The following is a 22,933-nucleotide window of genomic DNA, read 5'->3' on the forward strand; positions in this document are numbered from 1 at the left end:
GAATGATAGACACAATGGTATTTGTGAAAATGTGTTGTTCTTTAACGTCTTACTTCGTGGAATAGTTTAGTGTACGACGATGAGACCCACGATTCTGCATTTGTTGCTGCCATAAGAAGAGGGTGACTTGATTGAAATATTTTATGTACTTTTAGTGTGTGATTTAAGTCCGTTTTGAAAGGTTCAAACTCAATAGTTTAATTGCCCTATCAATTTCCTTTATAGGCTTACCCTTTCACACACCCCTTCAAATTTACTCTCACGAGGCGTACATAGTGCGGCTGGTGGTTCACAGGTGGCGCTAATCTGAACTCTTTAGATTGTCTTCTGCTTTGTCATTCGTGAAGGAAGTCGTGACTCGTGAGCCGAGTACCCGAATAAGACGAGTACTGAAGTAAATAGTACCAATAGTTGCTGCTTCTATTATATTGTTTAAAATAGGAGTTCTTGAAAAGTACAATCTAATCTAGGTATTTTTTTTGTCTTGGGAATATTGAGACACTAAATTAGGGTACACACACCTATCATGTTTAGACTCGTCGCCCCCCACTTTGTAGACTACATTCATTTTAATTCCATTACTTACTCACTTTTACTAGACTAGATCATCAATTAAGCTACAATTTTTATCAATTCATTCTCTTCAATATTTTCGAAATATTTTGTTTTCTTTAAGTTGGCTGCTGGTTGTCGAATGGAAATGTTTAACGAAGAGTTATATTTACATTGATAATATTTTTTAATTGATTTTAAATTATGTATCTTTTCAGAATTTGTAGTTAAAAGTTCTAAAACATTAGTATAAGATGGAAAACACTGATAATAATTTTGTTTGTCTTTCCAGGAAAGCCATGAAATAATCGAAGATTTCCCAAGTTCTGAACTTCAAAAACTGTTTGACACAGCTGGTGAAATAATTACGTGTCTTGTATGCATCTTGACTCTTGAAAATCCATCCATCATGACTGAAAAACCAATGACGGGCGAAGTAACCGTAAACGAAGTTCGATTCGGATTATTTCGCGTCGTATGGAATCTTATGTTGGAAATGGGTAATCACGTCACATATAGTCAAGAATTTAGCCTTTGCGGAACACAGTCTGGCCAGAATTTCCAGATCTCTACAGAGAATACAATGTTTAACAACATTGTCACACTTAAATGTATTTCTTGCAGTGACCATTCTGCAAGCCAACCTGAAGATGAGCAATCAAAATCGAAACGCATAAAAATAGAAGAAGAATCAGTTTTGCCCGAATTGAAAAGTCTGTCTCATGTCGAAGTTATGTACTTAGGAAAAAGTGAATTTCAAACTGGAAATGACCCTAGCAAATGGGAAATCCTAATAGACCAAAAGCTGATGGGAGAAGAGCCTATGATCGAGTTCTGGATCGACTTTGGGACAAACGAGTCAAATGAAAAAATTGTTATCAACGGACTGTCAGAAATGTTTCACAATCAAACTCTGTGTGATGTGAAGTTCATGTTAAAAAACAGTGAAGAGATTGGGGCCCACGTAGCAATCCTTACTGCCGGAAGTCCTGTTTTCGCTGCCATGCTTCAGTCGGATTTCGTTGAGTCAAAAACAAGAATTGTGAATATTGAAGACAGTGAAATGGACGTTTTCAAGGAAATGTTAATCCACTTGTACACTGGAAAAGCACCAAACCTGATGGAAATGAACTTTACTCAGTCTGTTTTCGAAGTTGCTGATAAGTATGGCGTCAAATCCCTCAAAGACGATTGCGTCAACCTCCTTGTATCTCAACTGAGCAACGATAACGCTATGGAATTGTTGGTCTGGGCACAAATCCATTCGCAGGCCAAGCTGATTGAAAAAGCTATACACTTTATTGTGAAAAATTCTAAGGATCTCTGCTCCCAAGCCGAATGGTTGGATTTCATGAAGGATCATCCCAACTTGTGTGTGGAGATTAACCAGAGAATGGCAAAACGCATCACCATAGGATATGACAATGGATGCTATTCAGATTAAAAACAATTTCCAGTTATGGTATGAAGACTTTTTTTTTATTTTTTTACGTTACCGTTTTATTAAAATTGTTTTATTGTTCCCAATAGGTTTTGTGAAGTTGCAACTATCGAATCTACGAAGTTTGAATTAAAACAGTGCTGTTGTGTCGCGAAAAACTCGGAATTGTTGCTGTCACCTTATAATGTTCATCCAATTAATTTCCTTTTATCTTACTTTACCATGTTGAATCATCTAAATTTAACTGTTTATTTCTTTTTACCAAAAAAGGTAAATAAACTTAGATGATAAGTTCATACCACATTTGCGGATTTTTCCACTGTTCAACAACATTTTGCTTCGTGCAAGGTATTGCAGATGAAAATTTCTGAGGCTGTCAATTTAAAGAAGTTCGTCATGAATTGTTTCTTATTCACGGCACTCAGTTGGCTTCCGTCGCTGCTAGTCGATAAACCATTTCGCCCAATGTTACTTTGAAGTTTGATTTTGTGACAAATTAAAATAAAAATCCCAAATGGAATGACGGTGGTGTTTGAAAATCAAACGCTGTGCATTGTGCAATGTTCAATTTCAATTTAGCTCCAAGACACTCACCAATCACCCTCACGTTATTATTCTTTCGGCTGGTAAGTCCTGTATTCGTCTATTTTTATGCCGGAAATGCCATCAAAATGAAGATAGCCTTACTCGTGGTTTGTTTAATGAAGCTTTCAATACCACATTTAAAATTTAAAAGTCCCTCTTTTTTATAGCAGAAAAGTCAAATTTAAAAATTTCTCGAATATTATGCTACTACCATCACCAGATGGCATGTTTGGCTGTTAGCTGGCTCAGCTTTTTCCGACTCTGGCTGGTAACCACTGGTAACCACTTCGCGTTTCATTTTTTTGTTAACCACGGCCATGCTGGTATGTATTTGTGTTTTCGATCCTTCTTACTTATAGAATACTTAAGAATAATTAGAATTAGAAACTGTTTTCTATTCAGCAGATATCCAAAGAATCAAATAACTAGATTAACTTTATTTATTTCCAATATCAATATCCAGGTAGAATTTTACGTCGATCAGTGATTTTGACTAATAATCCATCTTGAAGATATAACAAGTTGCAATTTGTTACCACTTTAGTCAATGAAATGGAAGAAATTTTAAATATCAAAGCTGATGAAGTTAGGCTTGGATTGTTTCGAATAAGATGGATATTTAAAACCGATATGTTTTTGAGTCAAGTGCTGGGTACTCGCCAAGTGAAAACTCATCTATGTGGTTCCCGGTTTAATCATGTAGGCCTATTTAACTTGATATACTCTTTTCAACCTACGATTAACAAAACTAGGAAGTACACTGCCACACTAACAGTTGAAAACACAGCTTGCAAGACCGATTTCTGTGAGAATGGTGGGAATTCTGAAAAATTGATAATACAGCAGCTGCCAGGATCTAATATAACAGATTGGAAAATTGACCCTCTTTACATGTGGTGCAATTGCTCTGGTTGGGATTTGACAGAAGCCTTTCATCTGATTAAGAAGAATTCAGTTGATTGGATTATATCATTGGAATGCGATTCACCGATCAAAGGCATTATCCTATGGATAGACTTCGGAACGAACACCGCGGCCGAAATTAACATCCTTAACCGACTGGGTGAAATGTTCAACAACCAAACTAACTGTGACGTTCATTTTCAATTCAAAGACTTGGAGAGCATCGGAGCTCATGCTAACATTTTGTCGACCGGGAGTCCTGTATTCGCTGCCATGTTCGGGTCCAGTTATTTGGAGTCGAAATCGAGAATAGTGATCATCGATGACATCGACCCCGAAGTTTTCAAGCAGTTGCTGATTTTTTTTTATACCGGCAAAGCTCCTAGATTGAATGAGAAGAACATCGTTCAACCGCTTTATGAAGTTGCAGATAAATATGGAGTTGTAATTCTGAAGAAAGAATGCATCAAAGTATTGCAGACACAACTGAGCACCGAGAACGCCATCGACATTTTGGTTTGGTCCGATTTCTTCTCTATAACGAATCTTTTTGAAATTGCCATGGAGTTTTTGTTGGAAAATTCCCGTGAACTTTGCTTTCAGCCTCAATGGATGAATTTCATGAAGAACCACCCGGAATTGTGTCTGCAGGCAAACCAGCGTATGGCAGCTCTGCTACCTCCATCGAAGAAACGTGCCATTTGAAAACAAAACAATAGGTACTCTTTTCTTTTCTTACAAATATAATTAATTGTAAAGGTGACTAGAATTTTCCATTAACTAAGTTTTTGTATTCTTCCACAGAAAAAAAATTATGCATCGTGAGCACTATATAGGTCTGGCTCGAAATTACTTTTGCTGTTTTAAATTTTTTTGCAGTTTGATTTTGTGTCAACTCTAAAGAAAAGAAAATCCTTAACTGGGATTACAGCTTGGTGTTGGAATTCGATCACTGTGCATGTCCAATTTCGCTTCAAGACGCACATAGTGCTTAGTTCATGCTCACGCTTACGTTATTATTATTTCGACGGCATTATTTGCATGATTCATTATTGTTATTATTCCTGTGTTCGTCAATTTGTATGCCGGAAATGCTCTCAAAATAAAGTAAGCCTCACTCCCCGTTTGTTTTTTGAAGCTGTCAATAAACACGACACAAAGAATTCAATCTTAGATCCTTTTTTATAGCAGTCGATACCATATGGTAATTCGCTTATAATTTTAATTTAATTAATTTCCATTTTTTCCACCTTACTTAACCAAATTGAGGATTAATGAGTTATCTAAACTAACTTGTTCGCTTTAACCAAAAAAGATAATAAACTTTAAATTAAAAGTGAATCATCAAAAAGAAATTTGGCCAAAACGGGCAAAACAGAAAAGGCGGAAAAGGTATAATTTTTTTATTTGCTGTTTTTTACTAACGCCCTTATAAATTTGAGGATTTATATTGTCTCATTGTCTGCTCTTCAACATTGCTTGGTGGAAGGTGAGTGTAGAGTGTACGACGATCGTTCGAGACCCATTAGATTCTGCATTTCTTGCTACCATATGAAGAAGGGTGACTTCATTGAAAAATGTTATGTACTTCTATTATGGGATTCAGGTCTGTTTTGATAAGGTTAAAACTCAAGAGTTTAATTGAATAAATTTTGCCCTACGCCATTCGCCATTACTCTCATGAAGCGATCATAATGCGGTTAGTCGTGTACAGGTGGCGCTAACGCTAATGAGATGAAAATGCTTAAATCGTCTTCTGCTTTTGTCGTGAATAGTGTGTAGTCGAGTGCGAGATAGATAGTTACCAATAGTTACTGCTTCGATTAGTTGTGTTAAGCACTGGTAAAGCAGGAGTCCTTTACAAGTGTAATCAAGGAATTTTTTTTTTGTCTTGAGAATGATTGCTGGGTGAGGCATTAAATTTTGTACAGTGGTACATACACCCAACATGTTTGACTTGTTGGCATGTTCGTTGAATTCCATCCAATTGACTAGACTACATCAGCAGTAAAGTCACAATTTTCATCAATTGCTTTTTGAAATTTAGATTTGTCTACAGTTATGTGAATTATTTGATACTATTTTGGTGAATTTTGAATTATGTGGTTTATTAGAATTTTTAGCTAAAAATTCTAAAACATTAATTTAAGATGGTATATGTAACATTGTACAATACTAATGATGTTTGTTGTGCTTATAGGAAAACCATGAAATAATCGAAGATTTCCACTTAACTTCTCAAAATTCATCTCAAAAATTGCTTCTACAACACAGCTGGTGAAATAATTACGTGTCTGGTGTACTCTTGACCCTTGGTAATCCATCCATCATCATGACAGGCAAAGCAATGTCAGGCAAAGTGATAGTAAAAGAAGTTCGATTTGGATTATTTCGCGTCGTATGGAAGCTTTCATTTGAAAAGGGTAAAAACGTGAAATATCATCAACAATTTCTCCTTGAAGGCAGGAATTTCAAGATTTCTACGAGGAATACAGCGTATTCCAACTATGTCACACTTAAATGTATTTCTTGTAGCGACCATTCTGCTAGCCAACCTGAAGATGAGCAATCAAAATCGAAACGCATAAAAATAGAAGAAGAATCAGTTTTGCCCGAATTGAAAAATCTGTCAGATTCTGTCAAAGTTATGTATTCAGGCAAAAGCAGCAAAAGTGAACCTCAAACTGGAAATGACCCTATCAAATGGGAATTCTCTACATCCCAAATCCTATCAGGAAATAAGATCAGCATGATCGAGTTGTGGATCGACTTTGGGACGAACGAAGTAAATGAAAAAATTGTTATCAACGGACTGTCAGAAATTTTGCACAACCAAACTCTGTGTGATGTGAAGTTCAAGTTCACAAACAGTGAAGAGATCGGGGCCCACGTTGCAATCCTTACTGCCAGAAGTCCTGTTTTCGCTGCCATGCTTCAGTCGGATTTCGTTGAGTCAAAAACAAGAATTGTGAATATTGCCGACAGTGAAATGGACGTTTTCAAGGAAATGTTAGTCTACTTGTACACCGGTAAAGCTCCAAAGCTGACGGAAAACAACTTTACTCAGTCCGTTTACGAAGTAGCTGATAAATATGGCGTCAAATCCCTCCAAGATGATTGCGTCAACCTCCTTGTAACTCAACTGAGCAACAATAACGCTATGGAAGTGTTGGTCTGGGCACAATTCCATTCGCTTTCCAAGCTGTTTGAAAAGGCCTTGCGTTTTATTGCGAAAAATTCTGAGGAGCTCTGCTCTCAACCCGCTTGGTTGGATTTTATGAAGGATCATCCCAAATTGTGGCTGAAGATTAACCAGAGAATGGCCAACCTCATCGCCGAAGGATATGAAGTTGGATTGTTTTCAGATGAAGAATAATTTGCACTATTTTGGGTAAGACGTATGAGATTCTTATTTTTGACTTTAACCATTGAATTAAAATTGTTTTATTGGTTTCGTCTAGGTTATGTGAAGTTTCAACTTAGGAATCTATAAAGTTGAATGAAAACAGTGCTTTTGTCACGAAAACTCGGAATTGTTAGCGTCTGATTTTAGTCATAAAGTTAATTTCCTTTTATCTTACTTAACCAAGTTGAACATTAATATTATCATCTAAATTTACTTGTTTGCTTTTACCAAAAAAGGTAAATAAACGTAAATGTGAAGTGATTTCAAAAAGTTTAAAATTTGGCAAAACAGAAAAGGTATTATCCGAGGTAATGTTTTTGCTTTGGCGTCTTTTTAAACCTGATTGTTTGCTACCAAATTTGTACAGAATGGTTGATTTGGACGATCGTGATTCCACTGAGATCCAAAATTGCCCTCGAAATTTTAGGTCTCTTCTCAAATTCACTCCATCCAAAAGTTGTTTGAAAATGCCACCCAATTTGTTGGGAAGAAGTTAAGTATATGCCCCCTACCATTTTTACGTTGAATGAAAACAAAACCCAAAAGTTCCCGAGTAGTGTTTATATAATTTTGGTCGTTTGATAATAACTCAAGTCGGCAAACTTGTTTTGTTTCTATATTTTTATACTAGCGTTCAGTTTAGAAATGAAACCATGTTAAACCTTCCATTTTAATCAAATTAACAAAGGTCTTGAATCTTGATAATTAAGAGGTCCCAGGTCTTCTCTGCAATCGTACATTTCAAATCTACTTGAAACAATGTCACAACATTATTTATACGATCGTTAGCAATGTTCGTTTTTTAGATTAAAGGAGTTGAGCTCTGGCTCTTGTGTTGGACTTGGAATTTTATGGCGTGGATTTCAGTTTATCGCTTCTTTTAGAATCTCCTACGAAGTTAGATTTCTTTATACTGATACGTATTAATACCCATTTTTATTTCTCCTTCACTTTAAAAGTAACCTTGTACAACATGGCCATGCACCCTTAATTGATTAAGACTAACAGGAATTCGTCGCTGCAAATCGATAACCATTTCCCCCGACAGTTTTTTTCCATTAGCGGAAAAATAAGTAGCCTACCGTAACAATTTGATTTTGTTCGTTTGTGAAAATAATTTCATTTTCATTAGGTGTTTCTAAGTCATGGTTGTAAAGATACGCACTCGTCGTTTTTTTATGCTGTCAATAAATACGGCATCAGGAATTCAAGAGCCCTTCTTTTTTATAGAAGAATTAAAAACAAAAAAGTTCTCGATACCTTATGCTACTTCCATCACCAGATGGCATGTTTGGTTGTTGGGTTTGTTTGGCCGGCAATAACCGCTTGATGAGGTAACCAAGGCCATATTGGCATGTGTTAATTTGTGTTTACTATCCTAATTAATTATACAACACAAGTAATAATTAGAATTTAAGCTCAACTATTTTCTGTTCAGATATCTAGTGTAACTATATTTATTTCTTTTTTCTACCCAGGTAAAATTATACGTCGATCAGCGATTTTGACTACTCCAAATCTTGAAGAAATAACAAAAGTTGCATTTGGGTACTACTTACCACTCAAGTCAATGAAATGGAAGAACTATTAAATGTCAAGGCTGAGGAAGTTAGGCTTGGATTGTTTCGTATAAGATGGACATTTCCAACCAATATGGTACACAGTCAAGTGGGTACTTACAAAGAAGAGACTCGTCTATGTGGTTCCCAGATTAATCATGTATTCAACTTGATATACTCTTTTCAACCTACGATTAACAAAACTAGGAAGTACACTGCCATACTTACAGTTGAAAAGACAGCTTGCAAGATGGATTTCTGTGAGAATGGTGGGAATGCTGAAAGATCGATAATACAGAGTCAGCAGATGCTGGGATCTAATATCACAGATGGGAAAATTGACCCTCTTTACATGTGGTGCTATTGCTCTGGTTGGGATTTGACAGAAACCTATTATCTGATTAAGTATAATTCAGTTGATTGGAATCTAACATTAATGTGCGATTCTCCGATCAACGGCATTATCCTATGGATAGACTTCGGAACGAACACCGCGGCCGAAATTAACATCCTAAACGGACTGGAAGAAATGTTCAACAAGCAAACTAACTGTGACGTTCATTTTCAATTCAAAGACTTGGGGGGCATCGGAGCTCATGCTAACATTTTGTCGACCGGGAGTCCTGTATTCGCTGCCTTCTTCCGGTCCAGTTATTTGGAGTCTAAATCGAGAATAGTGATCATCGATGACTTCGACCCCGAAGTTTTCAAGCAGTTGCTGATTTTTTTGTATACCGGCAAAGCTCCCAGATTGAAAGAGAAGAACATCGTTCAACCGCTTTATGAAGTTGCAGATAAATATGGAGTTGTAATTCTGAAGAACGAATGCATCAAAGTATTGCAGACACAACTGAGCACCGAGAACGTCATCGACATTTTGGTTTGGTCTCATTCCTTCCCTTTACCGAATCTCTTTGAAATTGCCATGGAGTTTTTCTTGGAAAATTCCCGTGAACTTTGCTCTCAGCCTCAATGGATGAGTTTCATGAAGAACCACCCGGAATTGTGTCTGCAGGCAAACCAGCGTATGGCAGCTCTGCTACCTCCATCGAAGAAACGTGCCATTTGAAAATCGAACAAGACTCTCTTTTCGTTTCCTTACAAAGACAATTTTGTAGTGCCCTGAATGTTTCATTACAATTCAGTTATGTGTATTCTTGAAATCTTGACCCAGAAAATAAAACATGCATCCCGTTTTTAAATCAACCATGTTCGATTGCAATTTATTTTTAAAATAGAAAAATGGGCGATAAAGATAATTATTAAATGGAAAATTTACTAAAACAGCCAAAATTAATAATGAAAATAGATGAAATAATATGCTTTTTTTGCAATTCAATGCTGTTTTTTAAATATGGCAACACTGAGACCTCTGGCTAAGACTCGTCTTGTCGTCCATCTAGAAAATATTGGCAAAAACGTTTCTTTGGTGTCGATTCCAGTCCAGGTTATCTCTTTTTGTGACAATTCAATTCAGATTTACCAAGATTATTAGTGTCATAACTTCAGAATGAACAAAAAAATGAGCGACAATGGGCTGACTAATGTAGAAGAAGTGCGTCTTGGATTGTATCGTGTGAACTGGAGTTTTTCTGCTAAAATGAAGACAAATGTGGGGGCGTACACAACTGTGTTTGCACTTCGTGGATCCCAGTTTGGTCGCATTTACATAATCACTTACGATTTCCTTTGCAAGACTTTTAATGAAATGGAGCCTTATTATTTCTCCTTCACTTTAAAAGAATATTCATCTAGCGAAAGTGATTCAAGTTATTCTCAATTGACTGGAGTGGGAGTTCAAGCTGCACAACCATCAGAGCCAAAACGCCAAAAGATTGGGTAAAATCTATTGCACTCCGGAGTCCGGAGCGCTCTAGTGTCAAAAGTGGCTATTGCACTCCGGAGTCCGGAGTCCTCTAGCGTCAAAAGTGGCTATTGCACTCCGGAAAGGAAATATGTAGTACTTTCATTTGGCGACCGATGGCATTCTGTTTCTGTGTTTTGAAATTTGAATGGATTAGATTTGAATTCTTTGGAAATTCAAATAAAATGTATTTATAACAATCAAATATATTTGAATCTCAATAATAAATAGAAATAGTCAGTGTATAGAAGGAACTTTTATTTCGTTATCGTTAACTTAGCTAGAGTACAATGTCCAACATTGAATCAGTACCTTACAATTCAAATTGTAAATATTTATAAACATTTCAATTCAGGGTGATATTTCTTGTTAACCAAACAGGTTGTTAAACACGCTATAAACGCACGACATAGTGAGTCACCCTCTGTCGCCCCCTTACTTGCCTGAAGGTCGAGCCGGAGTTCTCAGAACGGGGCTTCGAGGGGTTCTTTGTGACCTTTAAACGCATTGACCAACAACTCACTATTTCTGCTGATTGATTCACACGTAACGTGTGATTCAGCTATATTACACAGAGATCATTATATTCAAAGTATAAATTTATGTTGTTAAACACGCTATAAACGCACGACATAGTGAGTCACCCTCTGTCGCCCCCTTACTTGCCTGAAGGTCGAGCCGGAGTTCTCAGAACGGGGCTTCAAGGGGTTCTTTGTGACCTTTGAACGCATTGACCAGCAACTCAAGATTTCTGCTGATTGATTCACACGTAACGTGTGATTCAGCTGATTTCACGCTATAAACCATGCAATGCCCGTGTCTCTTATTCCAATAAACTAACAGCTAAACACGTCTTTCATATCTTGAAACAAAACAATACAAAACTAAGTTAACATGCAGATGCAGTTTACTTTATTATAGTGAGTGTTATAATATCAAAAGACATTTTAACTGAATTGTGAGTGCGAAAAAATACTTGGTATTTTCGTGTTTAATTTCAATCGGTGCTTTGTCATCACATGAATGAACTGACAATGAAAAAGTAATTGATTTAAGAGGGGGAAAGAATTGGCACATGGTGCGGCGTCAATCAAAGATCCTTTAAGAGCGGAATATGGAAGCGCCTTGTCCTTTGATGATGGATTGCTTTGGGTTCCAACGCCGCGGAGATAATCATAAACAAAGTTAACCACTCCTCTTTTTGGCTACCAGTATTTTGTAACATCTATCTCCCTTATATAATAATGTTGGAAAAAGAATATTCCTCAATAGAGTTCAGTGCCTCATCTCAGAATGTCGTTGCTAAAATCACTTGCCTTAAATCAGACTTTTGATAGTAATTCAGAGATTGTAGAGTTTATTAAGCAGTTAGAGACAGAAAATGTATATTTGCGTCGTGGTCATTGTGAGTCAATTAGTAGTTACAACAATGACCGAAGAAATCAAATCGTACTTGACGAAAAGTTTGAGTTTAAAAGAATTCAATACATGTGCCCTCATTTTGGTACTCACAAATCACGATCAAAGGGTTCACGACTGAACCAAAATGTGATGCCAAACAATTGTCCAGTGCAGATTAGATTTGTTTTTAATCCAGTTAGTGAAAAGTTTGAGATCAAGGTCTTGGAGTTGGAGCATAAAGACCACCCTGTTTCTGCGGAACATGTCAAGACCTATGCAAGAAAAAGGTAAGATTTACTTTTACATTGGTTTCCAAATTTCATTAATGTGCTAGAACTATTTACTTTACATTCCGTGTGATGTAATAAGGTTTTGTTGTATGTTCGATTAAATGATTGGATTTCATGTTATATATTTCCTGGAATGACCTTGTCGACCTTGTTGCACGTTATTACAGGCATATGAATGACGAGGCCCTTAGTTTCGCCAACGGTGCGCTTTCTGCCGGCGCTCAACCGACTAAAATTCGCAAGATTCTGCAAGATAAATTCGGTTCCAATCTCATTAGCAAGGACCTGATTAATATGAAGCAGAAATTAATAGGTTAGCGAACACACTTAATTTTTGTAAAACCATTTTACTTGAACAAATCAAGGACAACTTTTTTCTGTCATTAGGGAATTTGGAAGACGATTGGAGCAATTCAGTTAGCTTTCTTGATAGTCTACAACAAGATCCAAACAACGTCGTCAAAGTGCTGCACGACCCGGAAGGAGAAGTCACCGCTATTTTCGTGCAGCTAGAAAAGCAACGCAAACTGTACAAAATGTACGGCAAAGTCGTCGAGGTAGACGGGACTTACAATATTGATCAAGCTGGATTTGCGCTGTATCATTTGCTGATAGAAGACAATAATGGCGATGGTCAACCCGTAGCTATGTTCTTCATTAGAGAAGAGACAACGGAAGCGATTTCTGAATGCCTGCGAATATTTGCAGAGGTAATGACTGTCTAAATTAGATTTTAAGTGTTTCTTATAATCAAACTTGACTGTACCTACAGAATAACGACGTCTCCATGACAAAAGTGACCATATCCGACAAAGACTGCGCTGAGATAGCCGCGTTGGAGAACTGCTTTCCTCATGGGGTTCACATCCTTTGTCAGTTTCACGCATTGAAGGCCGTAGACGTCTACATAAAGAAACCAAAGGACGGCGAACGCGTAGACAAAGAAAAAATCCACGAAATTATTAAACACTTTCGTGCGGCTATGTATGCTGAAACGCAGGCTGATTTTGAAACAGCAAAAGCGTACCTGTTGAAACAAGGTGAATCGATAGTTAAAGATAATCTATAGAATGTATTAAAAATGTGTACATACTTCATAGGTTCCGGACCAGGAAGTATTGCAGCATACTTCGAAAATAACTGGTTCAACATAGCCGACAAATGGAGTAACCTTGGACGTCGAAATCTTCCAACGTTTGGTAACAATACCACCAATCGTCTTGAACGGTAAAACACGCTATTAAATTTTCATTTACATCACCGATAACTAAATACCTGAATTACATTTTAAGATTTCACCACACTATCAAGGATGTCCTCCAGAAAACCAAGCGATTGTCAGAAGTTCTCCGCAATTTAATAGACATCGTTTTGATACGCCTTTCTGACCGAAAAATGAAACAGTGCATACGAGAGGTAAAATTCTCCAAGAAGGAAAAGCATCCGTTGATCAAAAAGTTTGCGGACACCATCTCCCCTTTTGCTTGGGGCCATCTCGAAGCAGAACTGAAAATAATGAAAGAGAATTACAACTTCGTACTTAATGAGGTTAATAAATTGTTTGTTATTTTTTTAAATGGATCTAATTTATAAATTCTGCTTAGGAATCATCAACGTACCACATAGTTTCACGCTACACTACGTACAAATTGAAACAAGATCTCACTGGCTGCACGTGCAAGTTTTTCTTGGATTTTCAACTGCCTTGCCGCCACATTATCAACTTCCACATCAAAGAAAACACCGAAGTTCCAGTGGGATCATTTTCTAATCACTGGTTAAATGAATGTCTGGAGGTAAAGCAAAGTTAAAATGATTATCGATAACTAAATTTATTTTTTAAACATTTATTTGTTACAAGAATGATGCGGTCGTTTCCGCAAGCGTTTCATCGCCATCTGGAGTTCAGCGTCCGAAAAAGACCCGGCTGCGTGCAACGGGGAAAAGCCAATATATCATGGCCACTAACGTTTTCCGTAGGATGGCCGACACGATGAGTGGACTAGCAGCCTCCGACTTCGAAGTCCAATTGCACTTCTTCCTTAACATTCACAAATTAATGAAAGAGGGGAAACTCCTTCGAGTAATGGAAGACGAGAAGCAGGAGACCGAGAATCCTTCGAACAACTCACTGGTTGATTCTCCGACTGTTGCGGAACGTATTGAAACATCTACAGCAAGGACCAAGGCAAATATTTAAAACAATCGAACAAACATATGGTATTCTAACAAAAAATACCTTTATAGGTTTTTGCTCAACCTTGGGCATCGCTCCGTCTTCCCGTTGCCCCTGTTAAAAGAGGCAGGCCAAAACAGGACAAAGGATATTTTACTGCTTACAAAAAGAAGTCGAAGACAACGCGTGACGATGTTTCAGTGGTGGATCCAGATCCAGATGAGAAGAACGTGAAGCCTAGGAAACGATTGAGAACAGAAAACGTAAGCAAATGTCTTATACATCCTAACAATACGTATAATAACTGTACTGTGTTTCTCACTTTTGTTTAGATGGGTGGAATTATGAGCAGAGAGATGGAGGAAGTGCTAATTTTGGCTGAGGAAGAAGAACACATGAAGGATTATTATAATCAAGATTCGTCATCACAGCTTCAGGAATTACCTAGTACATTAGAGGTAAACAAGTATTATTAATCCATTGAAAATTATCCAAGTTAATACTAATTGATCTTCAATAGATAACTATCGACGCTCCCATCATACCTACACCCAGCGTAGTTTCACCTGTAAACAAAACAGACGTTCGCATCACCACAGCCGCTGATGTTCCACCAGTCGATGAAGTGGACGTGTCCATCATTGATCACAACTACACATTGATCACAACTACACCCAGCGAAGTTTCACCTGTAAACAAAACGGACATCAGCATCACCACAACCACTGATGTTCCACCTGTCGATGTCACACTGATCACAACTGCATTACCCGATAATTCTGTAGAGGTAACAAAATGATATTTGGAAGAATTTCAGAAAAATGATTCGAATTTCCTTACTTCCTTTAATAGCTTGTGTCTTCGACTGATGGTTGCCTCCGAAAAAACCGAAATAGACGGGACAGGAGTAAACAACCCTATCTTTTCTTGGACAAGCCGCAAGTATTAACAAAGACGAACAAACTCATGTCAGGCGACATCAACAAGGCGCAGGCAATCCTGAAAAAGCAACATCCAGAAATAGGTGGTCTGTTCTGCTGTACAATTGGAGGCAGCCTTGAATTCCCCCGAGCGCAGGGCGATCAATGGTTGCAGATCGTTCATGACGGATCGGATCACTGGGTATTAGTTGCCAAAGGGTTTATTCAACGTGAACATGTACTGGTGTATGACAGCAGTCCCGGCAATCCATGGAGAAACGAGCATGTCCTAAGTTGTATGTCCAGTCTCCTCCAATCACCTGAAAAGGAAATGACATACATCATCAAAGATTGTCAACGGCAGAGCAATGGGTATGATTGCGGGGTATTCGCGATTGCTTTTGCTACGAGCTTGGCATTCGGAGAAGACCCTGCAAAAAGAATGTATGACCCAAAAAAGTTACGCCCTCACCTTATTCAGTGTATGGATTCCGGCGAACTAACTCCATTCCCATCAGTTGAAAGTCGTGCAACAAGGACTCACGAGACTGTCGAAGCAGAATTATTGTATTGTACCTGTCGCAGGACAGGCTGGGAGAAAAATGGATTTGAGTTTATCGGATGTGACACGAATGGTTGCGACGGTTGGTTTCACAAAATGTGCATCAATAATTGTCCTAAAGATATGAATGATAAATGGTTTTGTATTAACTGTCAATTGTAACTGTCTCAAATAAACTTACTGTACAAAGAAATGTTGCTTATCACCATTCGTCCGTTTTCCCGCGCATACACCGACCAAGACACTGAGCAGCGTGCAAATAACAGCGGTGTCCTCACGAGTTTTCTATCGAGAAGACATGGCGACCTGGTCGTTTCCTTTTGATACGATCTACAGTCGATATAAGAGTTATTTTGACTTGGAGGTTGTAGGAAATTAGGCGTAAATCAACTACCATTGGCAGAATACATGGCCTAGCCAAAGTCATAGTAAATGACATCATTATGACTGGATGAAAGTCGAGGATTTTGGGATCAATAATGTTGGAGAATCACCATGTACAGCAGAAATTTATTTCCTATCATTCCCTCTTCATTAACACACCTATAAATGAGAAATAAGCATTGTTAATCAAACTAATTTCAAACACAATGTTCTATGAACCTGGTTACAATCAGAATGCCATCGTAGAGTGTATGGCCTGCTGGAAATCACCAAGTACAGCAGAGATTTAATTGCAATCATTCCCTCTTCATTATCACACACCTATAAATGAGAAATAAGCATTGTTAATCAAACTAATTTCAAACACAATGTTCTATGAACCTGGTTACAATCAGAATGCCATCGTAGAGTGTATGGCCTGCTGGAAATCACCAAGTACAGCAGAGATTTAATTGCAATCATTCCCTCTTCATTATCACACACCTATAAATGAGAAATAAGCATTGTTAATCAAACTAATTTCAAACACAATGTTCTATGAACCTGGTTACAATCAGAATGCCATCGTAGAGTGTATGGCCTGCTGGAAATCACCAAGTACAGCAGAGATTTAATTGCAATCATTCCCTCTTCATTAACACACACCTATAAATGAGAAATAAGCATTGTTAATCAAACTAATTTCAAACACAATGTTCTATGAACCTGGTTACAATCAGAATGCCATCGTAGAGTGTATGGCCTGCTGGAAATCACCAAGTACAGCAGAGATTTAATTGCAATCATTCCCTCTTCATTATCACACACCTATAAATGAGAAATAAACATTGTTAATCAACTAATTTCAAACACAATGTTCTATGAAACTGGTTACAATCAGAATGTCATTGTAGAATGTATGGCCTGTTGGAAATCACCAAGTACAGCAGAGATTTATTTCCTATCATTCCCTCTTCCTTTATGCACACCATAAATATTAAATGTTAATCAAACCAATTGACTAACGAGAAATTGCGAATCCAATTGAACGAGGCAATTGCGAAGAAAGAGGCAAAAAGTTTTAACGAGGTGATGAGAGTCAAAACACAGAATCAGTCGTTATTTGATTTGCCATTCGTCGCCATAAATTTCCGGAGTGCAATAGCCACTTTTGACGCTAGAGGACTCCGGACTCCGGAGTGTAATAGCCACTTTTGACACTAGAGCGCTCCGGACCCCGGAGTGCAATAGGCGTGACCAAAAGATTGATGAAGCATCAGTTTCATCCCAAGTGACAGAACGTGAAAAGTTACCTCCACTTAAAGTTTCTTTAGACAATGGAGACAATTTCTTATTCATGGGAGCAGAATTCAACCAGGTAAACTCCAAGCTGTGGGAAAAACGCATATTCAGCAAAGATAATCCGAAAAATGTTGCTTTGTGGATCGATTTTGGAAATAGTGAGTTGAACGAAAACAAAATCGTGAAAGGTCTGGCTGGAATGTTCTACAGTCAAACTCTATGTGATGTCCATTTTCATTTTAAAAATGGGCAGACGATCGGTGCTCATGTGATAGTCCTCTCAACTGGAAGTCCCGTATTCGCCACCATGTTCCAGTCCAGCTTCATCGAGTCCAAAACAAGGATAGTCAACATTGAAGATATTGAGCCCGAAGTATTCAGACAGTTGCTCATTTGTCTGTACACGGGAAAAGCTCCAAAAATGAAGGAGAATGGTCTAGCCCGGCAGCTGTATGAAGATGCCGATAAATATGGTATCGAGAACCTCAAGAAAGAGTGCGTTGAAGAATTGCTCAATCAACTGTCGGTCGGAAACGCCATCGAACTGTTGATTTGGTCCGATTTCCACTCAGCCACGAAACTGTTTAAAAGCACTCTGAAGTTTATAGCAAAAAATTTCGCTACTCTCGTCTCAAAACCTGAATGGATGGAAATGATGAAAAATCGTCCGGATTTGTGCCTCAAGGCTAACCAGAAAATAGCTCAACGGATGAAACACGGGCAGTTTCCTTACTCCAAAGAATTCGAACAAGATTCTGATGACATAGCATAATCCTGCTTGGTGGTGAGGAACTAGTAACACATTTCTACTTACTGTTCTAATTTTAATTTCCTTACTTTAGTCTTTAGATATCCTTTTTTCATTTAAAGAAAGGTTTTCGGACGGCATTTCTGTTCAACCTGGAAAATTTGTTCAAGTTACTTGGGGCTCAAAGAAAAACAGAGACATCATCTTATACAAGTCATTCAGTATTTAATTAAGTGCAACTGAACAGTTAAATTAATTTCAGTGTTGAATTGTGTATCTCTTTTTGAAAACAAAGCATTTCAATTTCGGCTGCCATTTTGCTTAAACTCTTCTTTTTCCTTGGTGTAAACATAGGATCAATATATTTTTGTTTGCATCAATGTAAACTGCTAGGTTGATTTTTTTTTTGTAACCGATAGACTACAACTGTTCAATGCCTGTTAACTGATTTCATCAGGGGAAATTTGTCAGCAACACAGAAAGTATCTGAAATTTGAAAATTATTCTTCTGATGTTTACGTAACCGATTTTTTAAGTTAACACGTTGACTGCCACGTATTTTCCCCTGTTGTCAGTTCCTGAGGTTCACACTGATCAGTTTTGGTGCTTCTATGAGTGGGAATGGGAAGGATCTCTCGCTGGCGTAATGGGTCTTTTTCTAACAGTTTTATTTCGTTTCTTTGTTTTTAGTCTCTGATGCAATGGACTCTTTGTATATTGCAGAATAGATCAATAAATGTGCAAATAAAAATAATTTGCTATATGGCCTTGTTTTTTTTACTTTATAAAGGGTGTTGGCAGACTGAGCGGGAGCGCGAGTGTTGCAGATCACTGGAATGATCGCCATTTGGAGTTTAGTGTTTGGCTGTTGAAGATGTGTTGCGTAAGTTTCGACGTTTCTTATGCCTTTATTATTTCAATGAGTGTCAAATTGTCAATGACCTAGAGCGGGAATTGTTTACAAACAATTTTAAACATTTCTTCTTTCTAACGCTAGACGGCCTATTTCAACGGTTTTTTTTTGCAATTATTTTGAATTACTTTGCACATCTCTAAAACATTTATCGGTAGTTGCTGTTAGACCATTTTTAGTGAAAACTGACGATAACGATTCCACCAACAAAGCTCACTTGTTAGAATTTTGAAAAATTGCTTTTTTTTCTACTTCCGGTTTTCTCATTTCAGACAGTAGTTCAGTAAATATTCATCCCACGCACAAAAGAACCACATATTCGTGATCCTCGTCAAATTTGTGGTAAAGTTCATGTTTTGTTTTGTGCGTTTTCGTACTTCCGGTTTCAAAAATTTTCCTGAACTATAGTTCAGGAAAATTCTCGATTTTGACCAAAATCTGGATTTCGTTTAAATTACACTTTTTTGACCCCAAATTTCATGGAGATCACGAATATTTGGTTTGTTTGATCATCAGCTCAATGGTTAAGGCGCTATCGCTTACTTCCGGTCTACTTCCGGAAAATTTGCATGAAACTAACAAGTGAGCTTTGTTCTCTGTAGAGTTCTAAAGATTCCGTGCTGGGTTTAAGCAAACAAAAATCATGTTTTCAAGTTTTGTGACTATCTAAAGGTTAGCCCTTTAGATACTGAGTTTTAGATGTGTCAAACAGATGGCGTGATGATTGCAAGTTATGGGCTAATGGCGGTTTGTTGTCAAAAGTTTAGCTGTAGCTATTTTCTTCGTAAATTACCAATAAATTTGTAAGTAAATTAGATTTATTTCGTGTGGAATTTGCTGAGCATGTGTTCTTTTTCTTGAATATGTTGGATAACCTAAATATCATTAATTTGCAGGAGAAAACGTGAAAGAGGCTTGCAGCTTGCAGGCTACTGTCAACTTGTTTTTGCCAAAATCATTGTATGTCTGCTGAATATGTCATCCAAATGATACAGCATACAGGTATTAATCAACACTAGCTTTATTAAAGTATTGCTAAAACATATTCTTTTCATCTTTGGTAGGAATCAACACAATTATCGGCTGATTTTCATTGGACTCGCAAGATCACCATAACCCTAGTTTGGACCAATGTTGGCCTTAGCAACATCTTTTTCTACCAACTTCACATTGGCAGTGTTGTGGTATTACTTTTCTTATTTAATAAATGAAACTTTTTGTTGTGTCATAACTTGAACATTCTGTCGTAGAGAAAGCTGTGACAAAAGTAATTTTCTCTGGACTCATTCCATCTATCAGAGAACTTGAGAATGGGAACTACTACATCTACTGGGGAAACCTGATTGGTGTCAACTCATCATGTGTAAGTTCAGTTGCCATGTCCTGAATTGAATTCTTGTTATTATCTTGTTGTTCTTGATCTCCATGTAGGTAATAGCCAAGAGGTGAACATGGAAAGGGGGTTGGCATCTCTACAACATCAATTTGGCGTTGACTTCTCTACAACATCAACTTGGCGTTGACTCTACGACATCAATTTGGCGGTGACATCCGACATGTGCTTCGCAGATCATCTATTGTTATTGGTATGATGTTTTGTTAGTTAACCCGTTGTCTGCCACGCCTTTGTTCTCCCCTAGCTCCTTAGCACGGGCCGCGCTGTTCGGTCTCGTGGTTTTCATGCCGCGGGGTCGGACAGTCACACCTGCCCCAGATTCGCCGAAAGGCCCCGTTAGGCAATGCACCATAGGGACTTCCCCCTTGTCGATGCGGTGATGGATTCTAGAGGTTGTGCATTCCATCTTCTCCTGTCACCGTGTCAGCCCGGACTTGTCAGCAATGGCAAGTCCCACCTTGGTCATGGATCCTTCAGACATGGCGCGTAGAGAGTAGAGAACAACCTACGGGTTGTATGGCGTGGCAGCCAACAGGTTAACTAAAGTGTAATGTATGTATGTATGTGTGTTATTGTAAAAAGTGGTGGAATTGTGGGTGGAGGTGGGACAATAAAGCAATTCCTTTTAACTTTTTTGTTTGCTGTGTCTCTTAATTTATAACAAAATCATATTTAGCACTTGACTTGTATATTTCTTACAACTTTGAAGTTTTACATAAATTGTAATCAGATGTGGCTTATCATCTCCAGACTCTTTAAATAAACTTATATGAAGAACCAAACACTATTTGCAACTCCTGTGGCACAGCAACTTCAGGAGAACTCCAGCACAGCTACTTCAGTTCTTTTTCTTCAATCCTGTATCAGCTGCATAATGACATCTCTCAACTGGAAACAAGCTGCAAAACCACTGTACATTGAACACCATAGGCATAGCTTTAAGTATCACCAAGTCCTATGGGGAAAAAGGAATATTATTTTTCCATGATCAAACTTAAGATGCAAAAGAAATCGTGTAAAACAAACAACATCAGACATTTTTCCAAGATTCCATTGGCAATTGAAATTTTAAAAGAAGATTAAATCCCAGGAAAAGAGAATTCTGTACATCTAATTCTGAAGTGTTAGAAAAAGTTTGCAATACAGAGTGGAAATTTTATTCTAGTTTGAGCAGAAGAAAGTTGTTAACTCAAAGGAAGCTGATCGCTATCTCTGATATCTTTCACAGAAACTATTAGTTGGAAGCCAGAAATAGCACCACTTATTGTCTACTTAAGATCAGAGTTAACTTGTCAGTTGAATTTAAAAAAAAAAGAAAAGATGCAAGACTTCCCAAGTTACACCCAATACATTCAATTAACTTACCATTTCAAAAAGTCTTCCTGCAATGACACTTCACAGGATAACACCAGCTCAATAAAATGCATGCAGCAGCTGCAGCTCAACTTGACTCGATCACACCTTTCACCAGCTGGCTGCAACAAAACCACTATGGCCATGATGCCAGCCATGGAGCTAAGAATTTGTTGAGTTCTCACATTCTGCAACAGTTGAGCAACGGGATCTCCAATCTGAACACCAACTAATAAAATCTATAGCATCATTGCAGGAATATTGATGAACAAAATTACTCTACTACCTCTGTAGTGTTTCTGCGTGAGATGAGACGTACATCCAAACAGGTACAGCTAACAACGGACGACATTTCGGCAAAATGGAAAGCAGTTTCAGTCCACGTAATCGATTATTTGGCCAAGTGAAAATTCTATGACAAATTGCCTGTAAATTCACACAGCAACGACTAGGATAAATTGCATTTGAGAAATCAAAACTAGAATTTACCATTAAACTAGAATTTACCAATAAATTTCAATGATGGAAATGTAGATCGACAGCGCAATTCCGTAACGAATTTGGAATACCTTTTCACTTGGCGTTTCGGAACAAAATGGCGAAAATTTCGTCCTGTCTTTCGCGTCATCTAGCGGCTGAGGAACAACTTGATTTTAGCCACCTACTGACGGAGCCAAAAGATTCCTCCACGTTTGACTGTACGGAAAGGAATCAAGTGGATGGATGCGCCTTAGCAATTTTTACGTCGAAGGTAAGCGATTGGTAGCTTAGTTTTAGTTGGTAGAAATATGACAAAAGAATTTTAGGGTTTTATGCGGCAATAAAATTTTGATTAACACGAACCCGTAATGAAGGTTTTGTACCATTTTCTAATTCTGCTGCGGTTATCTTTGCGAGAAAAAAAAATAACTAGGACATGAAAAAATCTTAGTTTTAAATTAAAATAGAATGAGCTTATGCCAATGAGAAGGGAGAACACGGAAATTTTCAAATTTTGTTTCAATGCGACAGATAAATCATTGACACTCGAGTTCTCCTCTCAAATTGGACAATCAGATTTAAGTTATTAAATGACACTACGATAAGCGAATTAGTTCGTCAAGCTGATGAAACAAACCCTCAACGAGAAAAAAATTAACTACGAATTCGACTATTAAACTTTGTTTGAATCAATTCTTCACTTAAATTGAATCTCTTTA

General features: G+C 37.7%; 5 protein-coding genes and 2 long non-coding RNA genes across 36 annotated transcripts; 6 read left to right on the forward strand and 1 right to left on the reverse strand.

Moving 5' to 3' along the window:
* The first annotated feature begins 327 nt into the window (after window positions 1-327).
* LOC124201920 (TD and POZ domain-containing protein 1-like) lies at window positions 328-2,296 on the forward strand. 2 transcript variants are annotated; one of them, XM_046598175.1, is made up of 3 exons: window positions 328-470; window positions 845-2,014; window positions 2,083-2,296. In XM_046598175.1, the coding sequence occupies exon 2, from the start codon at window positions 962-964 to the stop codon at window positions 1,994-1,996; it is 1,035 nt and encodes a 344-aa protein (XP_046454131.1). In that variant the 5' UTR covers window positions 328-470; window positions 845-961; the 3' UTR covers window positions 1,997-2,014; window positions 2,083-2,296. The 2 variants fall into 2 exon arrangements, with proteins under 2 accessions (XP_046454131.1, XP_046454132.1); XM_046598176.1 differs by having other exon boundaries at window positions 328-394.
* Window positions 2,297-2,801: 505 nt separating this feature from the next.
* Window positions 2,802-4,200, forward strand: LOC124201926 (speckle-type POZ protein-like). Its single transcript, XM_046598181.1, has 2 exons — window positions 2,802-2,901; window positions 3,042-4,200. Exon 2 carries the CDS (start codon window positions 3,131-3,133, stop codon window positions 4,184-4,186), a length of 1,056 nt encoding a protein of 351 aa, XP_046454137.1. The 5' UTR covers window positions 2,802-2,901; window positions 3,042-3,130; the 3' UTR covers window positions 4,187-4,200.
* Window positions 4,201-4,949: 749 nt separating this feature from the next.
* On the forward strand, window positions 4,950-7,148 carry LOC124201927 (TD and POZ domain-containing protein 1-like). 4 transcript variants are annotated; one of them, XM_046598185.1, is made up of 3 exons: window positions 4,950-4,970; window positions 5,682-6,872; window positions 6,943-7,148. In XM_046598185.1, exon 2 carries the CDS (start codon window positions 5,814-5,816, stop codon window positions 6,855-6,857), a length of 1,044 nt encoding a protein of 347 aa, XP_046454141.1. In that variant the 5' UTR covers window positions 4,950-4,970; window positions 5,682-5,813; the 3' UTR covers window positions 6,858-6,872; window positions 6,943-7,148. The 4 variants fall into 4 exon arrangements, with proteins under 4 accessions (XP_046454141.1, XP_046454139.1, XP_046454138.1 ...); XM_046598183.1 differs by having other exon boundaries at window positions 4,966-5,087; XM_046598182.1 differs by lacking the exon at window positions 4,950-4,970 and adding an exon at window positions 5,248-5,389.
* A 1,026-nt stretch (window positions 7,149-8,174) lies between these two features.
* Window positions 8,175-9,652, forward strand: LOC124201928 (speckle-type POZ protein-like). Of its 2 annotated transcripts, none has more exons than XM_046598186.1 (2): window positions 8,175-8,221; window positions 8,366-9,652. In XM_046598186.1, exon 2 carries the CDS (start codon window positions 8,463-8,465, stop codon window positions 9,513-9,515), a length of 1,053 nt encoding a protein of 350 aa, XP_046454142.1. In that variant the 5' UTR covers window positions 8,175-8,221; window positions 8,366-8,462; the 3' UTR covers window positions 9,516-9,652. The 2 variants fall into 2 exon arrangements, with proteins under 2 accessions (XP_046454142.1, XP_046454143.1); XM_046598187.1 differs by having other exon boundaries at window positions 8,204-8,286.
* A 171-nt stretch (window positions 9,653-9,823) lies between these two features.
* Window positions 9,824-18,835, forward strand: LOC124201929. Of its 3 annotated transcripts, none has more exons than XM_046598191.1 (3): window positions 9,824-10,280; window positions 17,287-18,108; window positions 18,195-18,835. In XM_046598191.1, exons 1-2 carry the CDS (start codon window positions 9,957-9,959, stop codon window positions 18,094-18,096), a joined length of 1,134 nt encoding a protein of 377 aa, XP_046454147.1. In that variant the 5' UTR covers window positions 9,824-9,956; the 3' UTR covers window positions 18,097-18,108; window positions 18,195-18,835. The 3 variants fall into 3 exon arrangements, with proteins under 3 accessions (XP_046454147.1, XP_046454146.1, XP_046454144.1); XM_046598190.1 differs by having other exon boundaries at window positions 9,824-10,274; window positions 17,281-18,108; window positions 18,167-18,835; XM_046598188.1 differs by having other exon boundaries at window positions 9,825-10,280; window positions 18,167-18,835.
* Window positions 11,679-17,281, reverse strand: LOC124201930. Of its 23 annotated transcripts, XR_006877793.1 has the most exons (22): window positions 16,918-17,261; window positions 16,749-16,850; window positions 16,587-16,688; window positions 16,425-16,526; window positions 16,263-16,364; window positions 16,054-16,202; window positions 15,841-15,989; window positions 15,570-15,774; window positions 15,018-15,417; window positions 14,948-14,956; window positions 14,723-14,866; window positions 14,500-14,621; window positions 14,241-14,414; window positions 13,860-14,172; window positions 13,621-13,791; window positions 13,286-13,507; window positions 13,095-13,220; window positions 12,768-13,028; window positions 12,574-12,693; window positions 12,353-12,510; window positions 12,056-12,286; window positions 11,679-11,983 (listed from the first exon to the last, which is right to left on the reverse strand). It is a non-coding gene; the product is annotated as an uncharacterized LOC124201930 (long non-coding RNA). The 23 variants fall into 23 exon arrangements; XR_006877796.1 differs by lacking the exon at window positions 14,948-14,956 and having other exon boundaries at window positions 14,744-14,866; window positions 16,918-17,281; XR_006877787.1 differs by having other exon boundaries at window positions 14,723-14,956; window positions 16,595-16,688; window positions 16,918-17,262.
* A 767-nt stretch (window positions 18,836-19,602) lies between the features above and the next one.
* On the forward strand, window positions 19,603-20,783 carry LOC124201931. The gene is made up of 5 exons (XR_006877798.1): window positions 19,603-19,788; window positions 19,882-19,987; window positions 20,050-20,169; window positions 20,236-20,348; window positions 20,417-20,783. It is a non-coding gene; the product is annotated as an uncharacterized LOC124201931 (long non-coding RNA).
* The last annotated feature ends 2,150 nt before the right edge of the window (window positions 20,784-22,933 follow it).

Source organism: Daphnia pulex, chromosome 9, assembly GCF_021134715.1.
Source record: "Daphnia pulex isolate KAP4 chromosome 9, ASM2113471v1".
In the NCBI taxonomy this organism is placed as follows: Eukaryota; Metazoa; Arthropoda; class Branchiopoda; order Diplostraca; family Daphniidae; genus Daphnia; species Daphnia pulex.